Genomic DNA, 20,811 nt, shown 5'->3' on the forward strand with positions numbered 1-20,811 from the left:
AACCCTGAGATCATGACCTCAGCCAAAAGCAGATGCTTAACCAATTGAGCCATCGAGGCACACCAAGTTATACCTATTTTTAATAAGTGATACTCACCAGGAACTCTAGCAGGAAAGGAATCAGGAGACCCTGCTCCAGCACCACCCTCTTCTTCATCTTCTTCAAATTCCAAATGCTCTTCTTCACCGGGTGCTAAAATTCTTCTACATGCAAAATGGCAGAAAAAAACAGTGAGCTACAAAACTACCCTATGAGAGGCATCAGAGTCAAAAGACATGAATACAAAAAATGTAGACATAAAAATGTTGATATATTAAAAATACTAATACTGATATAAAAAATGCAGAAATATCTGAAAACCAGGTACAAAATAATAAATAGGAAGACAAATATTGGTGCATATTTATTTTACCTTAAAGGGACAGGTTGAACATCAAATGGGAACTCTTTATTATATGTAAGAATATTCTTTAGGACTAGAATAAAAATGGAGAGAAAGATACATAAATTCTTCCATGAATCAAAATTAAAAATTTTATTAGAAATACTGATTTTTCATCAATTTTACTATGCATATTAATACTTTAAAAAAATTCCCAATCTTATCATCAGTCAGAGCCACAATACATTGGTCCATTGAAGGTCTTAGCAAAAGAAAATACCCGTAAGTATACTCTAGGTACCATGACTTCGTCAGATCTCCAAGGAGATTAAGTTCCAGAGTCTCAGAGCCCTTATGGAAAATAAACTCCAAAACAGATGTACAAGTCCTAGGTGAGACACAGGGCAGCAAAGAAAGAAAAGATCTCCTCCCTGGAGTACTTCAATTAAAAGACTGGTATCAAAGATAACCAATTAGAGGTACATGAACTTATTTTGGACTATGTCCTGATTAGATTTCCCTCCAACTCCATAAAACTGACAAAATTGGTTAAAATTGGTTATAATTTCTATATGCCATTTATGATAGTTTATTATATACATACATAGACAAATTCACAAAGAGGGATTTACCCTTGAGAAGTCTTCAGATAACATGGCACCCACCACCGTCTGTATCACGGTATGGTCCATGATTACATTTTGGCATATAAACTTAGAGAGATGTCCTGTAACTGTGCCTACATTTAGAGAGCTACTATAAATATGGATACTTCACAGGGTTACTAAACATATATAATTCAGTGCCTCTTATCTGGCATTATGGGTTTTCAGTAACTACCTGCAGTTACATGAAGGTAAAGTAATGGCATTAACTGAGCAATCCAAAAAGTTCCTATGATTTTGTACTCAACTTCCTCAGCCTAATTTTGGAGTGCTGTCATTTACAGAGAAAATAGGTGTATATGTTGTCATCCCCAAGTAGGAAATCCCAGAGCACAGGTTGAAATTTTATGACTTATTCCTACAGGAGTCAGGTGTGTTTTTCAGACTTCTCATACATGCACTCTTACTGAGTCCTTCAGGGAGTAAGGTCTGAGACTTGCGTCTCGCTTCTTATTCATTCTTAGTCTCTCTCTCCCTCCAGCTCTTACCCTCATCTTTCCTTTCTCTTTCTCTCAACAAATGTGCACTGAGTGCTCACAATGTTCCAGTCATCAAGACAGAGGGTTCTTGCTCTCATGTATGGATCTTAGATTCGAGTCAGGAAAAGTGGACAGTAAATAAACCCAAGAGATTAACCAGGAAGCGTTAGACTGTGGTTAGTGTGACAAAGGACAGGATCAGGATGAGTGGGTTTAAGTGGAGTAGAGGGACAACTTCAGCTAAGGTGGACAGGGTAGGCCTTTCAAAACTAACTTGGTAGAAGACAAGTGAGCCATAACCTGGAATGAGAGGAATCATCCATAAGTAGCACTGGAACAATGGCTTTCCAAGTATTAAAAAACAGGGTAGAGGGGTGCCTGGCTGGCTCAGTCAGTGGAGCACGGGACTCTTGATCTTTGGGTTATGAGCTTGAGGCACACTGAGTGGACAGATTACTTGAAAATAAAATCTTTATAGCAATAAGAAAGGCTCTGAGAAAAAAAAAAAAAAGAAGAAGAAAGGCTCTGAGGCAAGTACTAGTTTGGCTTGTTCAAGGAATAAAACAGACTATATAACTGAAGTTTGATAAGCAAAGGGGGAGTGGCACAAGATATGAAATCAGATCTTAGCCTTATAATTACGTCTATTGTCACGTCATTCATCACCTACTCTGAATCTCAGTTTCCCCAATTCTAAAATGCGAATACCACTTCCTTCCTGTGGAAAGAATTAAATTTATATGAAATTGCATGGGAAATTTAAAGTTCCATAGAAGTATAAGCTCATATTAATATATGGTAATTTATTCTCTTGAGAGTTTTCCCTATTTGACTAACTAGAACCCTAGTATTTCAAGTCTAAGAAGGAAATCTTAGAAAAAAAAAAGAAATTATAAAAAATAGGGATCCCTGGGTGGGCTCAGCAGTTTGGCGCCTGCAAGGCCCAGGGCGTGATCCTGGAGTCCCAGGATCGAATCCCGCGTCAGGCTCCGGGCATGGAGCCTGCTTCTCCCTTTGCCTGTGTCTCTGCCTCTCTCTCTCTCTCTCTCTCTCTCTCTCTCTATCATGAATAAATATCTTAAAAAAAAAAAAAAAGAAGAAATTATCAAGCCTAGAAGGATTATTCTTAAAATCATAAAAACATCTTTTTTAAACTTGTGAATAAACTATTAATTCAACTCAAATACCAATTAATCATTTATACAGTATTGTGCTAGATCCTAAGAACAGGGGAGTGGGAGACAAGAAGCAGCCCACGTAGCATTCATATCAGAAACGAAAGCACTGAAATGATATTTTGATAGTAAAAGGGGGAAAAATCTTTACAAGTATGAAAAATCAATTAAAAAAGTCAAATACTCTATCAGTTATTAAGAATACCATATGTTTTTACTGTAATGTGAGAATGAAACAGTATTTATTTTCTCAGGTACCAATGCTTTCAAAGGAAAGGTGTGTTTTGGCATAGCAGCCTGTCATTAGTTTCTATTTACAAGAATTGAACATATCAGATATTTAATTTGTATCCTTTTGGAAGAAAATAACAGGTGCTTTCTTATTTTCTGTAACTGCAGGATAGGTTTCTATTCTCACCAACTATGGAGTAACAGAGATTCTAATGTCCTTTGACAATAGGGTTCTACTTAAATTTTACATAGGATTTTTCTTCCACTGATAGTAGTGCTAATTATTTTAGGAAGATTTGAAAAGGAGGGGCAGTTTATAATTTCTGGCAAGGTATTGTCATGAGCACAGAGTCCATCATGGTTTGGGGACCACTAAGCTCAATCAGTACAATGTACACACACAGGCCCACCCTGTGGCTGACATCTGATGGTACATCTTTGCAGGAAAAATTCAGCACTCCCAGCCCACTCTCACAGAGCACGGCCTGCCACCCTCCTGAACGTCACTCTAAAAATGACAGACACAAAGTCAACAAAGTATGTTCTGCTTTTGTGGCTGATTTGTTTCATTTTTCTGGTGGACAAAATGAACAAGTTTCTTCCCATCTGAAAGGTTATTTTTTAAATTATAGGAGATGATTCTCTGAAGACATTCAACCCTTTTCAACTTAAAAATTTGCCAAGTTCATACGATATGCAGAGCAATGAATTAGCCTCTGTGGAGAAAATGCAAAGATTATTGACAATCTCCTTTAGGAGCAAGATGACTTTAAGTGAGCATCATACAGGGCAGACTACAATCATGGATATAAATAGGACAGGAGGTAGAGTTTAATTAGGGATGGGGGAGCAGAAAAAGCTTTCAGAGAAAAGGTGGGATTTCATTGGGGCCTTGAAGGATTGATCAATCGAAGGAATTTTACAGAGTGGTGCAGGGCGGGGGGAGGGGAAAGATAAGTTTCAGTAAGAAGTGTATCTTGATAATATACTATCAAGGATTAGCATAAGAAAATGAAATAAATAATACTTTCAAAATCTTAGTTGTAGGACCAATCTGACAGGATTAAGACATTTTTTTTAAACCTTGAAGGAAAAATACATTAACACAATAAACCAAGTCCCACATATTAATTTTCCTTTCCTTATAGTCTTAGCAGAGGCAGAAACTAACTTGATTTAATTTGAAATATACTCAAATACCAATTTGTAGAAAATGTTTAATGCTGAGAAAATAACTCCTCACAAGTGCCTAGCTTTGATAAATGCAAAATTACAGAGCATATCCTGAGATAATAATATACACATTCACATTCTTTTAAGAGGTAATAGCAAATTAAAATCACCTAAAAATATAATTAAGTACCAAGAAGGCAAAAGTCCAAATGAAAAGCACTATATAAATTCAAAACATAACAAAATAAATCCCAATACTATCTTTCCTTTCCACTCTCACCCCAATCTTAAGAAAACAAACAAACAAAAAAGAAATAGAAGACTAATGCATATTTTAACCCAATCTGCCACTAATAAAGGGGTTAATAATCTCTCAGGAGCTTGAACTGGAAACCCATATTTAGGGTTGATGTCAATATTGCACCATTATAAATATCAGAACAGAATATGGTGGAAAGAACATGGCTTTGGGGTCACTCAGAACCCTGGTCAAAACCCAGTTCTGCCATTTCCAAGCTATAAGGTCACAGGCAAGTGTCAGCAAACTGTAGCTGGCTGGAGTTATTGGAGTGTTTTGTCCATTGCTGCTACTCTAAAAAATGGTAACCATTAATGCCAATGGAAGATCCTATAAGGCAATAGGAGAAATCTGTAAAATTTTAAAATTATATTTGGAAACAAACTGAGAAACAAAAACTAACAAAAAACTGACTAAATAGAAAGCCAAAATCCTAATTATTCTTATTGTTAAAAAAAAAAAAAATTCTTTAAAACCATTACACAATACAGACATCCTCACTGTGGTGTAATCGTTTTTAAAAGACATCAATGTGCTTTTCTTAAAATAATCTTATACGTAATCAGTCACAAAAGACCGTATATGGTATGATTCCATTTATACAAATGCCCAGAACAGGCAAATTCACAAGACAGAAAGTAGATTAATGGTTGCCTACGGCCAGGAATTGAGGAGTTGGGGAAGCAGGTATGTGCTAAACCAGGACAGGGTTTCCTTCTGTTCTAAAGTGGACTGTGGTGATACTCCATACTTTTGCCTTTGCCTGCACTGCAAACACTTCTAAGAGAACATTCATGTGAACCAATAAGAAAAATTTATCTGGCACATTCTAACTACCAACACATTTGAAGCAATTGTTTACTTCAAAAAAGCTTTCAAGAAGGGACAGGAAAATAGGGACAAGGAAATCTTTTGTAGAGTATTGCAAACAGCTAGACTGTAGTTTTAAAGGACGTGTAGTATAATAGAGCCTTAATGACCGTAAACTTTATACTCTCCAGTGAACTCTACTGTAAATCCTTACCAAAGTAATTATAGTCTTATTAAAGTTATTAAAACAAAACAAAGGCTAAAACACATGAATGAGGCACAACCTGGAATCAAATAATTTTTCATATTCTATAATGGTAAACAATAATTACTAGAAATATCACAGGAATTATAAAAGCACAAAGAAATCACATAGGACTAGAGAGTAACAGAAATGAATAAATATCTATGCTAGAAAATCTTAATATGTACAATAGATTAATTATTTTTCTAAAGGAGTGCCACTAAAAATATAAAATAAAACTTACTTGGTTCTAGCTTCTTCAGGTCCTCCAGTTTAAATTCTTCTTGAGACTGTGTGGACTGAATTTAAAATATGCATATTATATCTTTTTATTACAAGGATTTCACTACACCCTGTGCCTTTTGTGGCAAAAACTAAATATTCAAAAAGTAGCCAAAATAAATAAATCCACTTCTTGCTTTCAAAGTAGAAAATGAAAAGTCCTAAACTGGCTTTTGTTTTTATATTTTAGAACATCCAATCTAACAATAACAAAAAACTGAAGTTATATCTTTTCTCTCTACAGTTTATTAAATATGAACTAAATCTTTTAATAGGAGTTTAACCCAGGAATTCTTATTGCTAGAAATATCTTCTGAAACAATACTGCTTTCAGCATTACCCAAGGTTTATTAGAATAGTTCATAATAATTTTTTCTTATACTAGAAAGCAGGAAGAAAACCAAGCTTTGTTTACCTGCAAAGCTGCACTTCGTAATTCCAAGCATGTTGCAATTTTGCCTATGGTTTTCTGTAGGAAAAAGAAAAAGCTTTAAGTACCGAATATATTCAAAACCATGGAGTTCATTTATTAATAAAGGATCTGTAATTTTTTAAAAATTTGTATTTTACTTCTTTGTAGCATCTTGCAAATTTTAGAGAAGAGAAACAGGTGGCAAAGGGCTGGGATAAGGGAGAGAAGGTGAGTCTATATTCTCTCCCGACCTAACTGTACCATGACCATTTTTTATAATCAAGTTTGCTTCGGTGACAGCTTTAGATTTATTTCCTAAGCTTTGCCTTCTCTTCTTCTCCATTAATTCTGAAATTCGCTAAAAGATTTAAAATAAAAATATCTGAAAGTTAGCATAATGGTATCATTTAATTTTGATGGAAGTCCAATCTTGACCTGTCTAATCAAAGACAGAGGTAATACTCAGCAAAATCAATAGCTGTGATGAATTGTGGCCAATCTTAGAGTCAGATCTGTTTTAGAGGAGTTATGATGGATATAAATGATGGTGTAGTCCTTGCTTTCAACAAGCTCAAGTTCTATTATGTGAGAGGAGACACTACAAAATCACTATAATATAAAGAAGAGACACTTGATTCTTAGGAGACACTTGATTCTTAGAAGTTTCAGCAAAGTGAGCCATTATGTAAGTTGTGAAGAAACAGTACAAGAATGTTAGAAATCAAGCCCCAGTGACTGGGAGGATTTGTAAAACTGAAGAGTTTAGGAAACTGTCAAGGTTCATTGTCTAAAGTCTCAAACTGAAAGCAGAGGGAACATAGGTTTGAAAAGTGGGGAGAGAGAGAGTGTGTGTGTGTGTGTGTGTGTGTGTGTGTGCGCGCGTGCGTGCACACGCTGGGGGCAACAGTGGTCTTTCTAAATGGGATCTTCTATGACTGGCTGAACAATCTGTTATTACTTTGGCAACAAATTACACAGAGGCTTTTTTTTTTCTTTTTAAAGCTGTTTATTTGACAGAAAGAGAGAGAACACAAGTGGGGGGAGGCTGCCGAAGGAGAAGTAGACTTCCCGCTGAGTGGGGAGCCAAGGCAGGGCTCAATCCCAGACCCTGAGATCATGACCTGAGGCCAAGGCAGACGCTTAGACAGACCTTTATCCACCTGAGCCATGCAGGCGCCCCTCCACAGAGGTTTTTGAACAGAAGAATGACAATCAGATCTGCCCTTTAAGAAAACTTAGGACAACAGTCTCCATAAGCGGGGGCAGAAAGGGGAAAAGACTAAAGGCAAAAGCGGCCAGGTTACTCTAGCTGTCCAGGTAAACGTGAAGCAGAAAAAAAAGAAATGAACAACTAGGGTGGAAATGAAGAGGAGACCCACAGAAGAAATATCTGTAAGAGCAGGCAGCTGAATTATGCCCATCAACATTTTTAAGTTCTTCCCAAAAAGGCATTTCTTATGTTTTTATATATTTTTTGCAATGCCTTCACCACAAAATATTCTTAGGGGAAAAAATGACATGTACTGATCATTCGCAAAAGTTTAGTAAATTGGATTTTCTCTTCGGTCACTTTCTTTATAAGATAAATGAGGAACAAAGAGGTGTAGCAAGTACTGTCCCAGCCCTTGGAACTCAGGCTGGCAGGAACTAGGCAATTATCTGATCAACAATCAACAGCTGGTAAAGCCACTCCTGAGCAAGACGGGACCCTTCACCGAGGAACAAGTAATACTCTTTAATTACCTTCACAATCTTTAAAAATTCCTTTTAATCTCAACATCACAGTATAGAAAATACCCAATTTTACTCTGAAATTTTATATTTAAAGATTACATTTAAGTATATTAACTGTAAAAGGACTCAAGATAACTCATATATTTACTCTCTCAAATAGCTATTGCATAGAAACCAGCAATAGTTTTTTCTACATAAAATGTTTGTTGTTCAAACATACCACTCAACTCTGGCAAAACTAAGTGATTTAAATATATACAAGTAAAATTTATATTATATATTTATATTTTGTACATATATTTATTTATACATATTAGTCATACATATTATTTATACATATAAATAAACATATATAAAAAACATAGTAATGGCTAAACAGTTTTTGAGAACTTAGGCTCTCCTAAGAACAAGCATTAATTCATGTAAATCTCACTGTAACCCTGAATTACAATCACTTTATCAATGTGAAAACTGAAAAGAGGTTAAACAACTTGCCCTAGGTATCAATGTCTTCTATACATAAAATAGTAATACGTACAATAAAGCAATATAATTATTTTAATACCATTTGGTTACACTTTTACATTCTTTTAAAAATGCTTTTTAAAAAAGATTTCATATTACATGAGATGTATCAATGAGTAAGTCTTTAGAAATATTAGTTAACTCCTTTTCTTTCATTTACTATAAAAGCCATTTGATTTGGAGCTGTTAACATTCAAGGTAAAAGTTTAACAAGTACAATTCCACTAATAACTTATTTTAAATTTAAGCATTTCTGCAAGTTAAGTAGAAGCAACAGCTTTTTATACAGAATCTACTGCACTATGGCAAAATACCAATAGGCATTATTCATAACTACTTTAAGGAACCACACCCAACATCAGTATTAAAAAGGGAGCGAAATATTATCATTTTCAGCTGCAGCAATGACTTTTAAAACATGTAGCATTTATTGCTGTCAAAATCAAGTGCTTACTACTGAAATTATGTCACCTTTCTCAGAAAAAAATGGTTAGGAAAAATTATGAAGCAGCAGAAGGTCACTTGTGTCTGAGTATAAGTACTATTAACTAATGTAAATTAAGATTAAGTACTGCAGGTGAAGAAGTTTAATTTTAAAAGATTTAAATTATTTGCGCCTCATTCAAATTAACTGCTCATGCCTCATATGGTATAGAAATGGAAAATGTCATTTTCAGAATATTGGCTATTTTGTCATTGGAAGAGAAATTAATAAAAAGAGCAGCGAAAGATGGAATAAAAATAGAGCCAAGTTAATTTTCCTAAAACATATGCAATTTACATGAGGAAAAAGAAGTTTAAAAAGTACACATAAAGTAGTACAGTCTCAACCCAGACTTAATTTTTTTATTTAAACAGCCAGTCATATACTCTCTGGCTGGGGGGAGGCCAGGGTGGGAGAAAATGGGGAAGAGGGAGGCAGAGAAAAGGAAAAATCTATAAAATATAAAACAAGCACATAGTGCTGGAACTCTCATTACTACCAAATTTGATTCAAAACAGGGAAAAACTTTCTAAGCATCATGAGACAGGATGTTCTAGTCTGTCCAGAAACTTACATGAGAAAATCTACGACACCAAAGTAGGGAATGTAATGGAATGAAAGCTTTTGGCAGCTATTCTTTGGCTACTAAACTCAGTTGTTATAATGACAAAACTATTGAGGACTGAAATGAAAGCTAAGTCAACTAATCATGAGGGAGGATCAAATAAGAATCATAAACTTTCTCATTTTCCACCAGAAATCTTTGAGAATATTGTAAATAGCAAATCCATATGAAGAATTTTAAAAATCACCAATTAATAAAGTTTAGAGAAATCGGTAGTTCTGCTCTTTAGATTTAAAATACTATGAAGATGCATAATATATTATTTACCCAAAGCTTAGGATTTCTTTGATCTTAAAATAATTATATATGGATAAATATCAGTAACCTGAGATCCAACAAAGCATTTATTCATCATCTATTTTTCAAAGCTTATTGTGAGATAATAAAAAGCTCCACAAAGAAATAATGGTTTTTAAAAAATTTTTCAAAGTCCCGTAAACTATGGTTAGCATAATTCTAAGATTTATCACTGCTACAAAACCAGAGACTAGTAAAAGCATAAAAAATAGAATTCAAAATAGAAAATATAAAGAACTTTGCTTAGAATAATATAAGGTATATTCTACATTTTCCTCTTTTGAGGAAAACACAATTGAGTTTCTTCTCCTTTGGCTTATATACCAGGGCTGGCATTCAATTAATTTTGCAGATCTAACAGTTGATTTCAAAATCCTCCATAACATGTTCTTGGGAACACTAGACCCAATGAAGTGTTCTATAAAGGAAAGAGGTGAGGCTTCCAAAAGCAAACAAATTCAAGAAACACTCCATTACCCAAAGTCTTTAAAAAATTCAACTTACACATTAGTATATTAAAAGCCCTGACAAGTCCACATACTCTCTCTGTTCAAAGAACGTCTCTTAATTTTTCAGAGCCAGTGTTCCCCGAGATCACAGCTGGGAAATCTGTTTCCTAATCGTTTACTTGGAGCCTCTAACTTTTTCCTTATGTGACATTAAAAAATAAGGTGTATATGTCAGTATGAGTTTTTTGGCACACTGTAAATGTTTCATGTGTATTTTTAATGAAAATTAAATTTGTAAATGCATGCAACTTGCCTTATGTTCCCAGTGTAGTACAGAATGATTTGGGGGTCCTTCTTCAAGACCAAGGACTAGGCAGCCACAAACTCTCTGTAGTCACAAGGGGCAGCCATAAGTGCCCCCTAGGCAGTTAAATTATAAATAACAAATCCTCAGAAATCAGGTCTCCAGGAAAGGAAAAGGTTCTTGCAAAGGCAGATGTCATTAGAAGATGTAGGGGTATCTTTTAAGATCATTTAGGGTTATCTAATCCCTCATTTCATGCATAAGGAAATTAGGGCTGGGGACAGAGCCCAGATTCAAGATCAAGTCTTCTGACTCCAGATTTTAGGCTTTTCCTGTAGGTCATGCTGTCTCCCAGCCCTTATGGAGTATAAGACCTGTGGGTCTATGTAAACTGAAAAGAAGGCAGTGTCGATGGCTACTATGGAACAGCTATAAAAATTAAGGAATAAAGAGCATTATCGAACACTAGCTTCAGCCTTAGAAAGTTAAAGAAAATTAAGAAAAAGTTTATTTTTTCTCGTTAGTCTAATCATTGAATAGATGCTGGTGACAAAGCATGTGAGTAAAGCGAGTCAAACAGGTGATTAAAGTATGGGAGGGGGCATTAAACTTTTTAAAAATTCCCTAAGCTTTCATCTGTTTCCATATTCAAAAGATACTTTGTCAGCTATTAATTTACATACTCAGATATTTGAGATTCTGTTTCAAAATTAAGGTGTTTTACCCCTCAATTTTGTGATGCCAGTTGATCACTTCCTAATCAATTCCTAGAGTTCACAAATATTATAAGAGGTGATAAAGCATATAGTCTCTGTTTCTTTCCTCAAGCAAACCAATCATTTCCTCTGTGGTAATTATTTTCCTGGACTAGGATCCTAAATTTCTTTAATCTACTTCACAAGGAAGGAAAAAAATACAAAAAAAAAAATTACAAAAAAAAGTATATTAGATGATGTAGATACTAAATATAAGTATATAAGAGTCAAATGAATACACACAAAAGGACTAAAATAAATTTGTTCAGGCTTACTTAAAACACGTGTATAAAACCACTCCCACCCCTTGTACAGAAAAAGGATTAATAAAGTCACTTTTTCACTATGTCTTAAGAGGTGAGGGAAAAACTGACACAGTAATATTTTTTTCATTATCTACAAAATTAAAATTTGATTTAACACTAGATACTGAGCCAGGGAAAAATGGGACTTCTTTCTTCTCACTATTTGAAAGCAAAGCTTCTTAAAGTATTCCACTTTTTATAATCTCTAAAGGTTCAGACTGACTTGACACATTAAAATTTTAATTCAAGGAGAAAGAGTCCCATTGAGACATTTTGCAACCATACGCATTTATTTTGCTGATGGATTCTGATGCCAAATTCTTCACTTGAACTATTTTTTTTAATCATTATTTTACTATTAATTTTTTTCAGTGATGGCTTTTGGGTTTTGTTTTGTTTTTTGTTTTTTACTTTGAGAGGAGGAAGGAGTTAAGAAAATTCAGAGTTAAATAAGTATTGAAGTTGGACATAATTACTCACAAACTTCAGTCTGGAATCTACTCCTCTTCCAAATGTGTAGACCGTCTCCACTAAAGTTAAGGTCTAAATGGCTGAGTTGAGAAATTCATCAAGTGAGAAAGTCACTAAGTGGTAAATCATGTTATCTCTCAGTGATCACTTTATGTTCCCCAAAGTATAATCAGTGTCATTCTTTGTACTTAAGTATAACAGTTTCTGTTGTTTTTGGTTAATGGATTTGAAAGAATCTTTTTCATTTGAAATCTGATATATGTAGAGATTTTATACCTTTTGTTCTTCTGTGAATTCAGAATTATTGTGTTGAGCTTGGGCCTCTTTTTGTAGATGTCTTGCTAATCTGCAAGAAGAAAAAAATATATCCTTTAGAATTGAAGGAAGGCAAACTATCTCAAGTGCAACAAGGTGAAATAATTTAAATCTTTTAAAAAATAGATAATGATGGGTGCCTGGGTGGCTCAGTTGGTTAAGCATCTGCCTTCGTGCGGCTCAGGTAATGATCCCAGAGACCTGGGATCCAGTCTGTGTTGGGCTCTCTACTCCAAGCAGAGTCAGCTTCTCCCTCTGCCCCTCCTCCCACTCGCCCACTCATTCTTGCTCTCTCTCTCAAATAAATAAAATCTTAAAAAAAAAAAAAAAAAGAAGTACAATACTTTGCTGTATTTTTAAAGTATAAATCTACATTATCTTTAGAATCAAACTCTTTAAACAACAACAATGAAAATGAGATATATTACTTTTTATACCATTTCACTGGGACAAATTTCAGCTCTAGGCAGTAAAAACAGAATCTCAGAGCTGGAAAGAATCTCAAATGGCAACTAATCCAACTTTCTTTAGTATGCATGAATTTCTTCTTTTAACAAGCCAATAAGCAGTTGTCCAGACTTTGCTTAAACACTTCTAATAAGCACCAGTAATAATAGTATCAGCCAATCATAATTTGCTGATAAGATTAGTCCAAAATAACAGCCATTATAAAATGGTAAGTCTATTAAATTATGCTTTTCAAAATATTTTTCATGAAAAATAAAGAAAATTCTCCACCAACCAGACATGAATATCATTGTTTGCCCAATTATCATTCTTAAAAATAGCAGCTGGGCCTTGGGTGAGTTTTCAAGGATGGATCTGTGTTACTAGCCCAAACTCAACAGTAAGGATCAAGTTCCTTCTGAGACAACAAACACTAAAAAATTGACTCTTACAACTAAACAATAAAAGGACAAATAACTCAATTTAAAAATGGGGAAAAAATTGAACTTTTTTTAAAAGATTTGTTTTAGAAAAAGCAGGTGAGAGTGAGCAAGCACGAATGGGGGGGGGGGGGGAGAGACAAGAGGGAGGGGAGCAGACTCCCTATTGAGCACGGTGCCTGACTCAAGGCTCCACCTCACAACCTTGGGATCATGACCTGAGCTAAAACCATGAGTCCGTCACTTGGAGTCACACAGGTGCCCCTTGAATATTTTTCCAAAGCAGTTATAAAAATGGTCAATAAACACATGAATATCAGTGTTAGTCATTAGGGAAATATAAATCAAAACCAAAATGAGATATGACTTCACACCCACTAGGATGGATATAATTTCTAAAAAGAGAAAGAGAAAAAATAATGGTCTTGGCAAGGATATGGAAAATTTGGAACCTTCATACAGTGTGGTAGGAATGTAAAATGATGCAGTCGCTGTGGAAAAAAGTTTGGCAGTTCCTCAAAAGTTAAACATAGAGTTACCATACATATAACCCAGCAATTTCAAAATTCTAGGTATAGTCCAAGAACTGAAAACATGCTCACACAAAAACCTGTACACGAATGTTCACAGCTGCAGTCTCATGCATACTAGCCCCAAATGGAAACATCCATAATGTCCATCAACTGCAGAATGGATAAACAAAATGTGGTGCATCCCAATGAAATAGAATTTGGCCGTAAAGAGGAATAAAGATTGATACATGCTACAACACGGATGAACCTCAAAAACATTATGCTAAATGAAACAAGCCAGGTGCAAAAAAATAAAAAATAAGTAAATCACAGGATTCCATTTACACAAAATGTCCAAAATGGATAAATCAATAGAAACAGCAAATTTGTGGGTGGGGGACTGAGGTAAGGAAGGAATTGACAATGACTGATAATAATACTGTGAATATACTAGAACCACCAGATTGTACAGCTTTACAATGAGAAATTTATGTTACATGATTTTTATCTCAATTCTTTGGTGAAACATCTCATAACTGGCAAAAAAATTTAAAACTGTAATTCTCAAGCATACTATACTGTTCTGGGTGGAGAGTGGAAGCAAGAATGCAAAGGGTAGTAAGTGTCAGAATTCCTACCAAGCCCACTGCAAAAGACACTGAGTTTCAAAAAATAAAAAGTCTTAGATAAGAGTTCTATTCTATGCAATCACGTCTTTAAAGATCAGGTGTAAAGTTCATTATATTTGATGGCCTCTATCCGATCTATGAAAGGTTTGCATCCTCATCATAAAATAAGTAAACGCCTACATGAAATCATTGACATTTGCCAGGAATCACTCCACCATACTACTTAAATTGTTTCCATCCCTTTGTTTATTTTACCTCAAAGGTAGAAACCCCATATTTTCCTATGATGTAATTTAGAGACCCACTCTTTGTGGATTCGATACAGGAGAAAGTACAAATAGAAACAGGCATAACCATTATTCTTGTCCTTGCTCTGTACTTGGTTTCTAACTCTTGTTGGCCTACCACATATATGAAGTTCTCTTTCAGAAATTACAGTCTACGTTTAACGACGTCAACTACACATCCTCAAACTCAGGGAAGTTAGAATGTGGCACGTTATCTTTATTTGAATACTTCTACACATTATATGCTAATAGTGACTCTTAACCTAAGCAGGGTCACTGTCAGAAGAAAAGGGGGTAGTTCTAAACTCCTGCTCAACTGCTGAAAGTCAGCAGACAAGGATGTTAAATTCAAACAGAATCCTGCTTTTAAAAATTAGGCAACAGACTGGAAGGAAATGTTTGCAAATCATATTATCTGATAAAGGACCCGTATCCAGGGACACCTGGGTGGCTCAGCGGTTGAGCACCTGCCTTCGGCGCAGGGCGTGATCCTGGAGTCCCGGGATCAAGTCTCACATCAGGCTCCCTGCATGGAGCCTGCTTCTCTCTCTGTGTCTCTCATGAATAAATAAATAAAATATATATATATTTTTTAAAAAGGACCTGTATCCAGAATATATAAAGAACCTTTTTTTTTTTTAAAAAGGACCTGTATCCAGAATATTTAAAGAACCTTATAAACTCAATAGGTAAAAGACAAACAACTTGATAAAAAAAAAAAAATAGGCAAAAGACTTGAAGACATTTCCCAAACCAGATTTACAGAGGGAAAAATAAGCATCCTAAGAAAAGCTGCTCAGCATTAGTCATAAGAGAAAGGCAAATTAAAACCACAGTGACGTACACAATACACCTACTAGAATGGCTATAATAGAAAAGACAATGACAAATACATGAAGGTGGAGAATGTGTAACTCTGATACACTACTGAGACAGAAATGTAAACTTGAACAGCCAGTCTGGATAATACTGCAGTTTCCTTCAAAAAGTACACATTAGAAAAAAATACGCAGTTACCAATATTTAACTATAAATTTCACTCTTTGATATCCACTCAAAAAGAATGAAAATATATATGCACACAAAAACTTACATTGAATATTCACAACAGCATTTCTGATAATAGTAAAAAAAGTAGAAACTCAAACCGCTTAACTAGTGAATGGATACATAAATGTGGTATATTCATACAACATAATGCTGTTCAGCAGACAAAAGGAACAAAGTATTCATATAATGTTCAACATGGATGAACCTCAAACACATACATCCTAAATCAAAGAAGTCACATACAAAAGATCACATTTTATATGATTCAATTTACATGAAATATCCAGAAAAGACAACTTTAAAGACAGAATTTAGATTAGTGGCTGCCTGGGGCTGGAGCAGGAATATGGAGTGATTGTAAATGGGCACAAAGGATCTTTGCAGGGTAATGGAAATGTTATAAAATTTCATTGTAGTGATGGTTATACGACTTAGTAAATTTACTAAAAATTCATTGAATTGTATCTGTAAAATGGGTGAATTCTATGGTATGTAAGTTTTACTGTTTTAAAAAACTTTTTTAAAGACCTAGGTAAAAAAAAAATTCTAAATCCCTAAATGATTGCACCATTTTAAGACAAAGCAAGACATGATTTTGTCCACTGAGGGAAAATCCACACGCTTTGGATAGTAGATGAGTAGCTCAAAGAGATGACATTAGGAAAGGTGAGAAACCTCTCAAATATTCTTCTCTAGAGAATAATCTCCTCTTCCAAGGACGCCTATAGGTCAAACAGCACTATTCTCAAGAGGGAGTTTAAAATATACTTTAGAGACATAAACAAGTGATTGAAAGAAACCCCACAATAGGGGCACCTGGGTGGCTCAAGTGGTTGAGTGGCTGCCTTTGGCTCAGAGCGTGATGGGGCTCCCTGCGGGAAGCCTGGTTCTCAGTCTGCCTATGTCTCTCCCTCTATCTTTCATGAATAAATAAAATCTTAAAAACAAAAAGAAACCCCACACAATAGATAACAGAAATTAGTGCTCCTCAAACTATCCATAGTGAAAAAAAAAAAAAAAAAAAAAACTATCCATAGTGAAGAACTAACTAGTCCTTTCCCCAATCTGTTCCAAGTTAACACTTGTATAAATTCAATAAAAACTCTCATGGAGATGTCAAATTGCTATAAAGTTTCTAAATCTTAGATCTCAATTCCTTTATCTTATTGCAGACCAGCACCCATCTGTGGACCCACTCTGAGTAGCACTGATGAAGGCATAGGAAAGATGATTAAGGGCAAGTATTATTCAGTCTTCAAACCCACTCATTCATTTAACAAATATTTATTGAGCATCCATGTGCTAGATTAATACCTCACCACTGATCCTGTGAAATATCTGATTCTGAGCAAAAGAGTCCATACCATTCTACCATAAGTTAGGGGTCATGTATCCCCAGGTTGCTGAAAGAGCTGGCCTGCTTCACGGAATTTTTTTTTTTTTTTAAGATTTTATTTATTTATTCATGAGAGAGACAGAGAGAGAAAGGCAGACACAGGCAGAGGGAGAAGCAGGCTCCATGCAGGAAGCTGGAGGCGGGACTCGATCCCAGGTCTCCAGGATCACGCCCTGGGCTGAAGGCGGCGCTAAACCGCTGAGCCACTGGGGCTGCCCGAATTTTCTTTTTTTTTTTATTAAATTTTTCTTCATGGAATTGTTTTCAACTGACCACATATACTTTGGCTAGCAATTCTAGTTTCGACATATTCGTTTAAATCTTCCAACAGCACTTTAATTTCGACTCAATGCTCCCACAGCATACTTCTGAATCCATACTCATTCAAAAGAATATATAATATCTAAAGAAACAATTACATAACAACAGTCTAGCATCACTAGGACACTAAGTATACAGTAAAGAACAAGACAACACCTCCAACTCTGCCCTCTCAGAGTTTACATTCAAGTGGGGAGACACAATAAGCCAAATGAATATGTAACATATACTGTATTTTAAATGATAAATATTATGAAAGAAAATTAAGCAGGATTGGGGAGGGGTGACTAGAATGTGCAAGACTGAGGGAGTGGGAGTGGATAACAGGTTTCGCATTTTTAAGTAGGGTAGCCAGAGGACTGAGAAGATATTGTATGTACAAAGACTGAAGGAGGTGACCAAGTGAGCCAAGCAGATAGAGAAGAATCTTCCAGAAAAAGTACAAAAGCCCTAAGGGAGAAGCACGCTCCTGGAAACAGTATGTAGTGTGTGGTAGCACATACTCTCTTCATACTTCCATAACAGCAAAACCTTTAAAGCAAAACTTTAAAATCCTCCATTAGACTCTCAGGGCTTTGAGGGTGGGAATCAAATATTCATCATCTTTATATTCCCTGCTCTCACTTGTTGAATGGTGACATTGTTTAAGCTATAGTATTCTTACACTGTGATGGTATAAACATGCTTATTTCCTCCCCGACATCCCTTCTCCTATAAATTTGCTGTTGCAGGACTATAAAGTCCTGCGGCCTACCCCATTAGAAACGCCAATTATCTTAGACTTCTTCCTCCTTCACTCTCAACGTTCGGTCACTACTGTCCATTCTTTTCTACATGCCTTAGTTGCCCCCAAATGGCCTTCTTTTCTGCAGCCTTTCTTCCCAAACAGATAACTGAAATTAAAAAGACGATTTGCCTTCACTTTTGAATATGTTAATTTTAAATCCAACCTCGCTTTATATGTAGCCTACGTGTTTACAAAATTTAAAGCCAATTCTTACTCCTCAGATTTGACACTGGCGTTTTTTAAAATCTGAGAACCACTCTGAATGGTGAAGTTCAAAGGTCAGTACTGTGGTCCAACAATAGATTTGCATGTGACTATTACTCTCATTGAGATGTTTCTAGAAATTCCAGCTAAACATCTTGCACACTCAATTTTCCTTTGTAATTTCAATTGGACACGGTATTCTTCACTTTCCATTGTGAAGTCTGCTGCGGACTGCCAACAGCTGCTAGGTCCCACCGCATCGCAAGTGAAGGCAGCTTTACATTTCGGGGTATGCGATTCTAGTTCACATGCGGAATGAGCATACACAGGTGCTCACCAGCTGGCTAAGGGATGGTTAAGGCAGTTCCCTGGTAACGAAGGAAACCTCATTTGTCCAATTCACTTACCCAAGCACCTTAAATCAAGTGTCTTAAGGGCGGCCCCGGTGGCTCAGCGGTTTAGCCCCTTCAGCCCAGGGCATGATCCTGGAGACCCCGGATCGAGTCCCCTGTGGGGCTCCCTGCATGAAGCCTGCTTCTCCCTCTGCCTCTCTCTCTAATAAATAAATAAAATCTTAAAAAAATAAAAAGTGTCTTAAGCATTAAGGGAGCAGTCAGGATTTGGAGTAAAAAAAAAAAAAAAATCCCGATTTCAGGTCCTGTAGTTTTAGGACCCCCCCTCCTGCCCCCGTTAATCCGTTTAACCTGAGCTTCAGTTTCCTCATTTTGCAAAATGAGACTCATTTTCTAAGTAGTTGCAGAAGCGAGTGAGATCACATGAAGATGCAAGACCAACGCTAGTACTTGTTACTACACCTGGCAGCATGGGGCCCAGAGCTCGGCTTTTGGGGGGGGGGGGGGGGGCCCGGGATGACTTCAGAAAGTCATCTCTGAAACGACAAGTCAGTAGCACCGTGGAGTACAAAACTCCTGCACGCTTAAGTGATCTTAATGGTCAAATGGAAACAAGTAGCTACGGTAGAGAAAGGAAAACCAATTTAAAGGTTCCAGGTCTCCATCGCATATTATTTCCAGAAGACACTGGAGCAGGGGGAGGTGGGGGGGAGGTATCACTCAAGAGGATGCTGACCTCCGTCACACCTCAACCAAGAAGCAATTTAACGGCAGCAGCAGCAGCTTGCCCCCGATTGCATTTCAGCAGGCAGTTCTTATTTGCAGCAAAAGGTGCGAGAAAGTAAGCATGGAGATTTTTCTTCTTTTTTTTTTCGGGAGGGGCGGGGTGGCGGGGCGTAGCCAGCGAGGCTGCAAGCAATCGGACCTCGGGTCAAAGATCAAAGAAACTGGTACCCAGAGGGTCCCCCGCGGCCGGACATGCGACGCGGGAGCAGGGGCCCGCGCGCGGTCTGCGGATCCCGTCCGCTCTCCGCCGTTCACATCCTGCGCCGGCTCCACCCAAAGCAACCGAGCGAGAGCGAGAGCGAGAGCGAGAGCGAGGGGGTGGGTGGGAGCCACACACTCGGCCGAGCAAATAACAGTCCCAGAAACCGAAAGGGAGTCGAGGTGGGCTGCGACGACGCGGCTCGGCCGGACGAGGGGGGCGGGGAAGGGGCGCCGGGGCGGGGGGGGGGGGGGGGGGGAGGCGGGAACCCCAGCGCCGGCCGGCGGGGCGCCCCCCCACACCCCCCGCGCCCGGGAGCAGCGAGCACCGGCCCGCGCGGGGGCCACGCATCCGCGGAGCGTGGGCGGGGAGCGCGCCAGCATCCCTCCGGGCGGACCCGGGGCACAGGCCCCCGAGGGGCGGCCTGCGAGGGCGGGAGGGAGGGGCCACCTGTTGAATGGACCCGGCCCGCGGCGGGGGAGGCGGCGGGGGAGGGCGAAGCCCGGGCAGCGCCCGCCGTCCGCAGGGCAGCTCGGCCGCGCCCGCGGGGGCCCCGCCCCGGGCAGCGACCCCGCCGGCCCGCTCCCGCCCGCTCACTCACATCTGATACTCGTCTATCGCCTCCACCAGCTGGCCCCAGGAGTCGAAGTCGGCGCCCCTCCTGAAGCTGGCGCCCCAGCGCTGCAGCAGACTGCGGGTCACCTCCGACATGGCCGGCGCCCGCCCGTCCCCGCGAGCCCGGGCTCTAGGGCGCCATCCTCCCCGGGCCCGGCCCCGACATCAGCAGGGCCAGGACGCACCGCTCCGGCCACCGCCGCCACCCGCCGAGGAGCCGCCCAAGCCCATTCGCAGCCGCAGCCAAACTTTGCGGCTCCGAAGCGCCCGCCCCGCCGCGGCCCCGCCCCCGACGCCCCGCCCCGCCCCGCTCCCGCGAGGGCCGCCATCGCTACCGAGGCGTCCCTCTCCGGCTCGCGGGGCCGCGCC

At 38.2% G+C, this 20,811-nt stretch overlaps 1 protein-coding gene across 1 annotated transcript in view; it reads right to left on the reverse strand.

Moving 5' to 3' along the window:
• The window catches only part of AIDA (axin interactor, dorsalization associated), a 33,051-nt gene extending 12,365 nt beyond the window's left edge, over positions 1-20,686 (reverse strand). The window contains exons 1-6 of the mRNA XM_038586208.1: positions 20,429-20,686; positions 12,378-12,447; positions 6,156-6,209; positions 5,703-5,757; positions 414-477; positions 98-204 (exon numbers count right to left, since the gene is read on the reverse strand). Of these exons, the coding sequence (XP_038442136.1) occupies positions 98-204; positions 414-477; positions 5,703-5,757; positions 6,156-6,209; positions 12,378-12,447; positions 20,429-20,538 (460 nt within the window). The 5' untranslated portion in view covers positions 20,539-20,686. The remainder of the gene's footprint in view (positions 1-97; positions 205-413; positions 478-5,702; positions 5,758-6,155; positions 6,210-12,377; positions 12,448-20,428) is intronic.
• Positions 20,687-20,811: the final 125 nt, after the last annotated feature.

The sequence above is a fragment of the Canis lupus genome, chromosome 38 (assembly GCF_011100685.1).
Source record: "Canis lupus familiaris isolate Mischka breed German Shepherd chromosome 38, alternate assembly UU_Cfam_GSD_1.0, whole genome shotgun sequence".
In the NCBI taxonomy this organism is placed as follows: domain Eukaryota; kingdom Metazoa; phylum Chordata; class Mammalia; order Carnivora; family Canidae; genus Canis; species Canis lupus.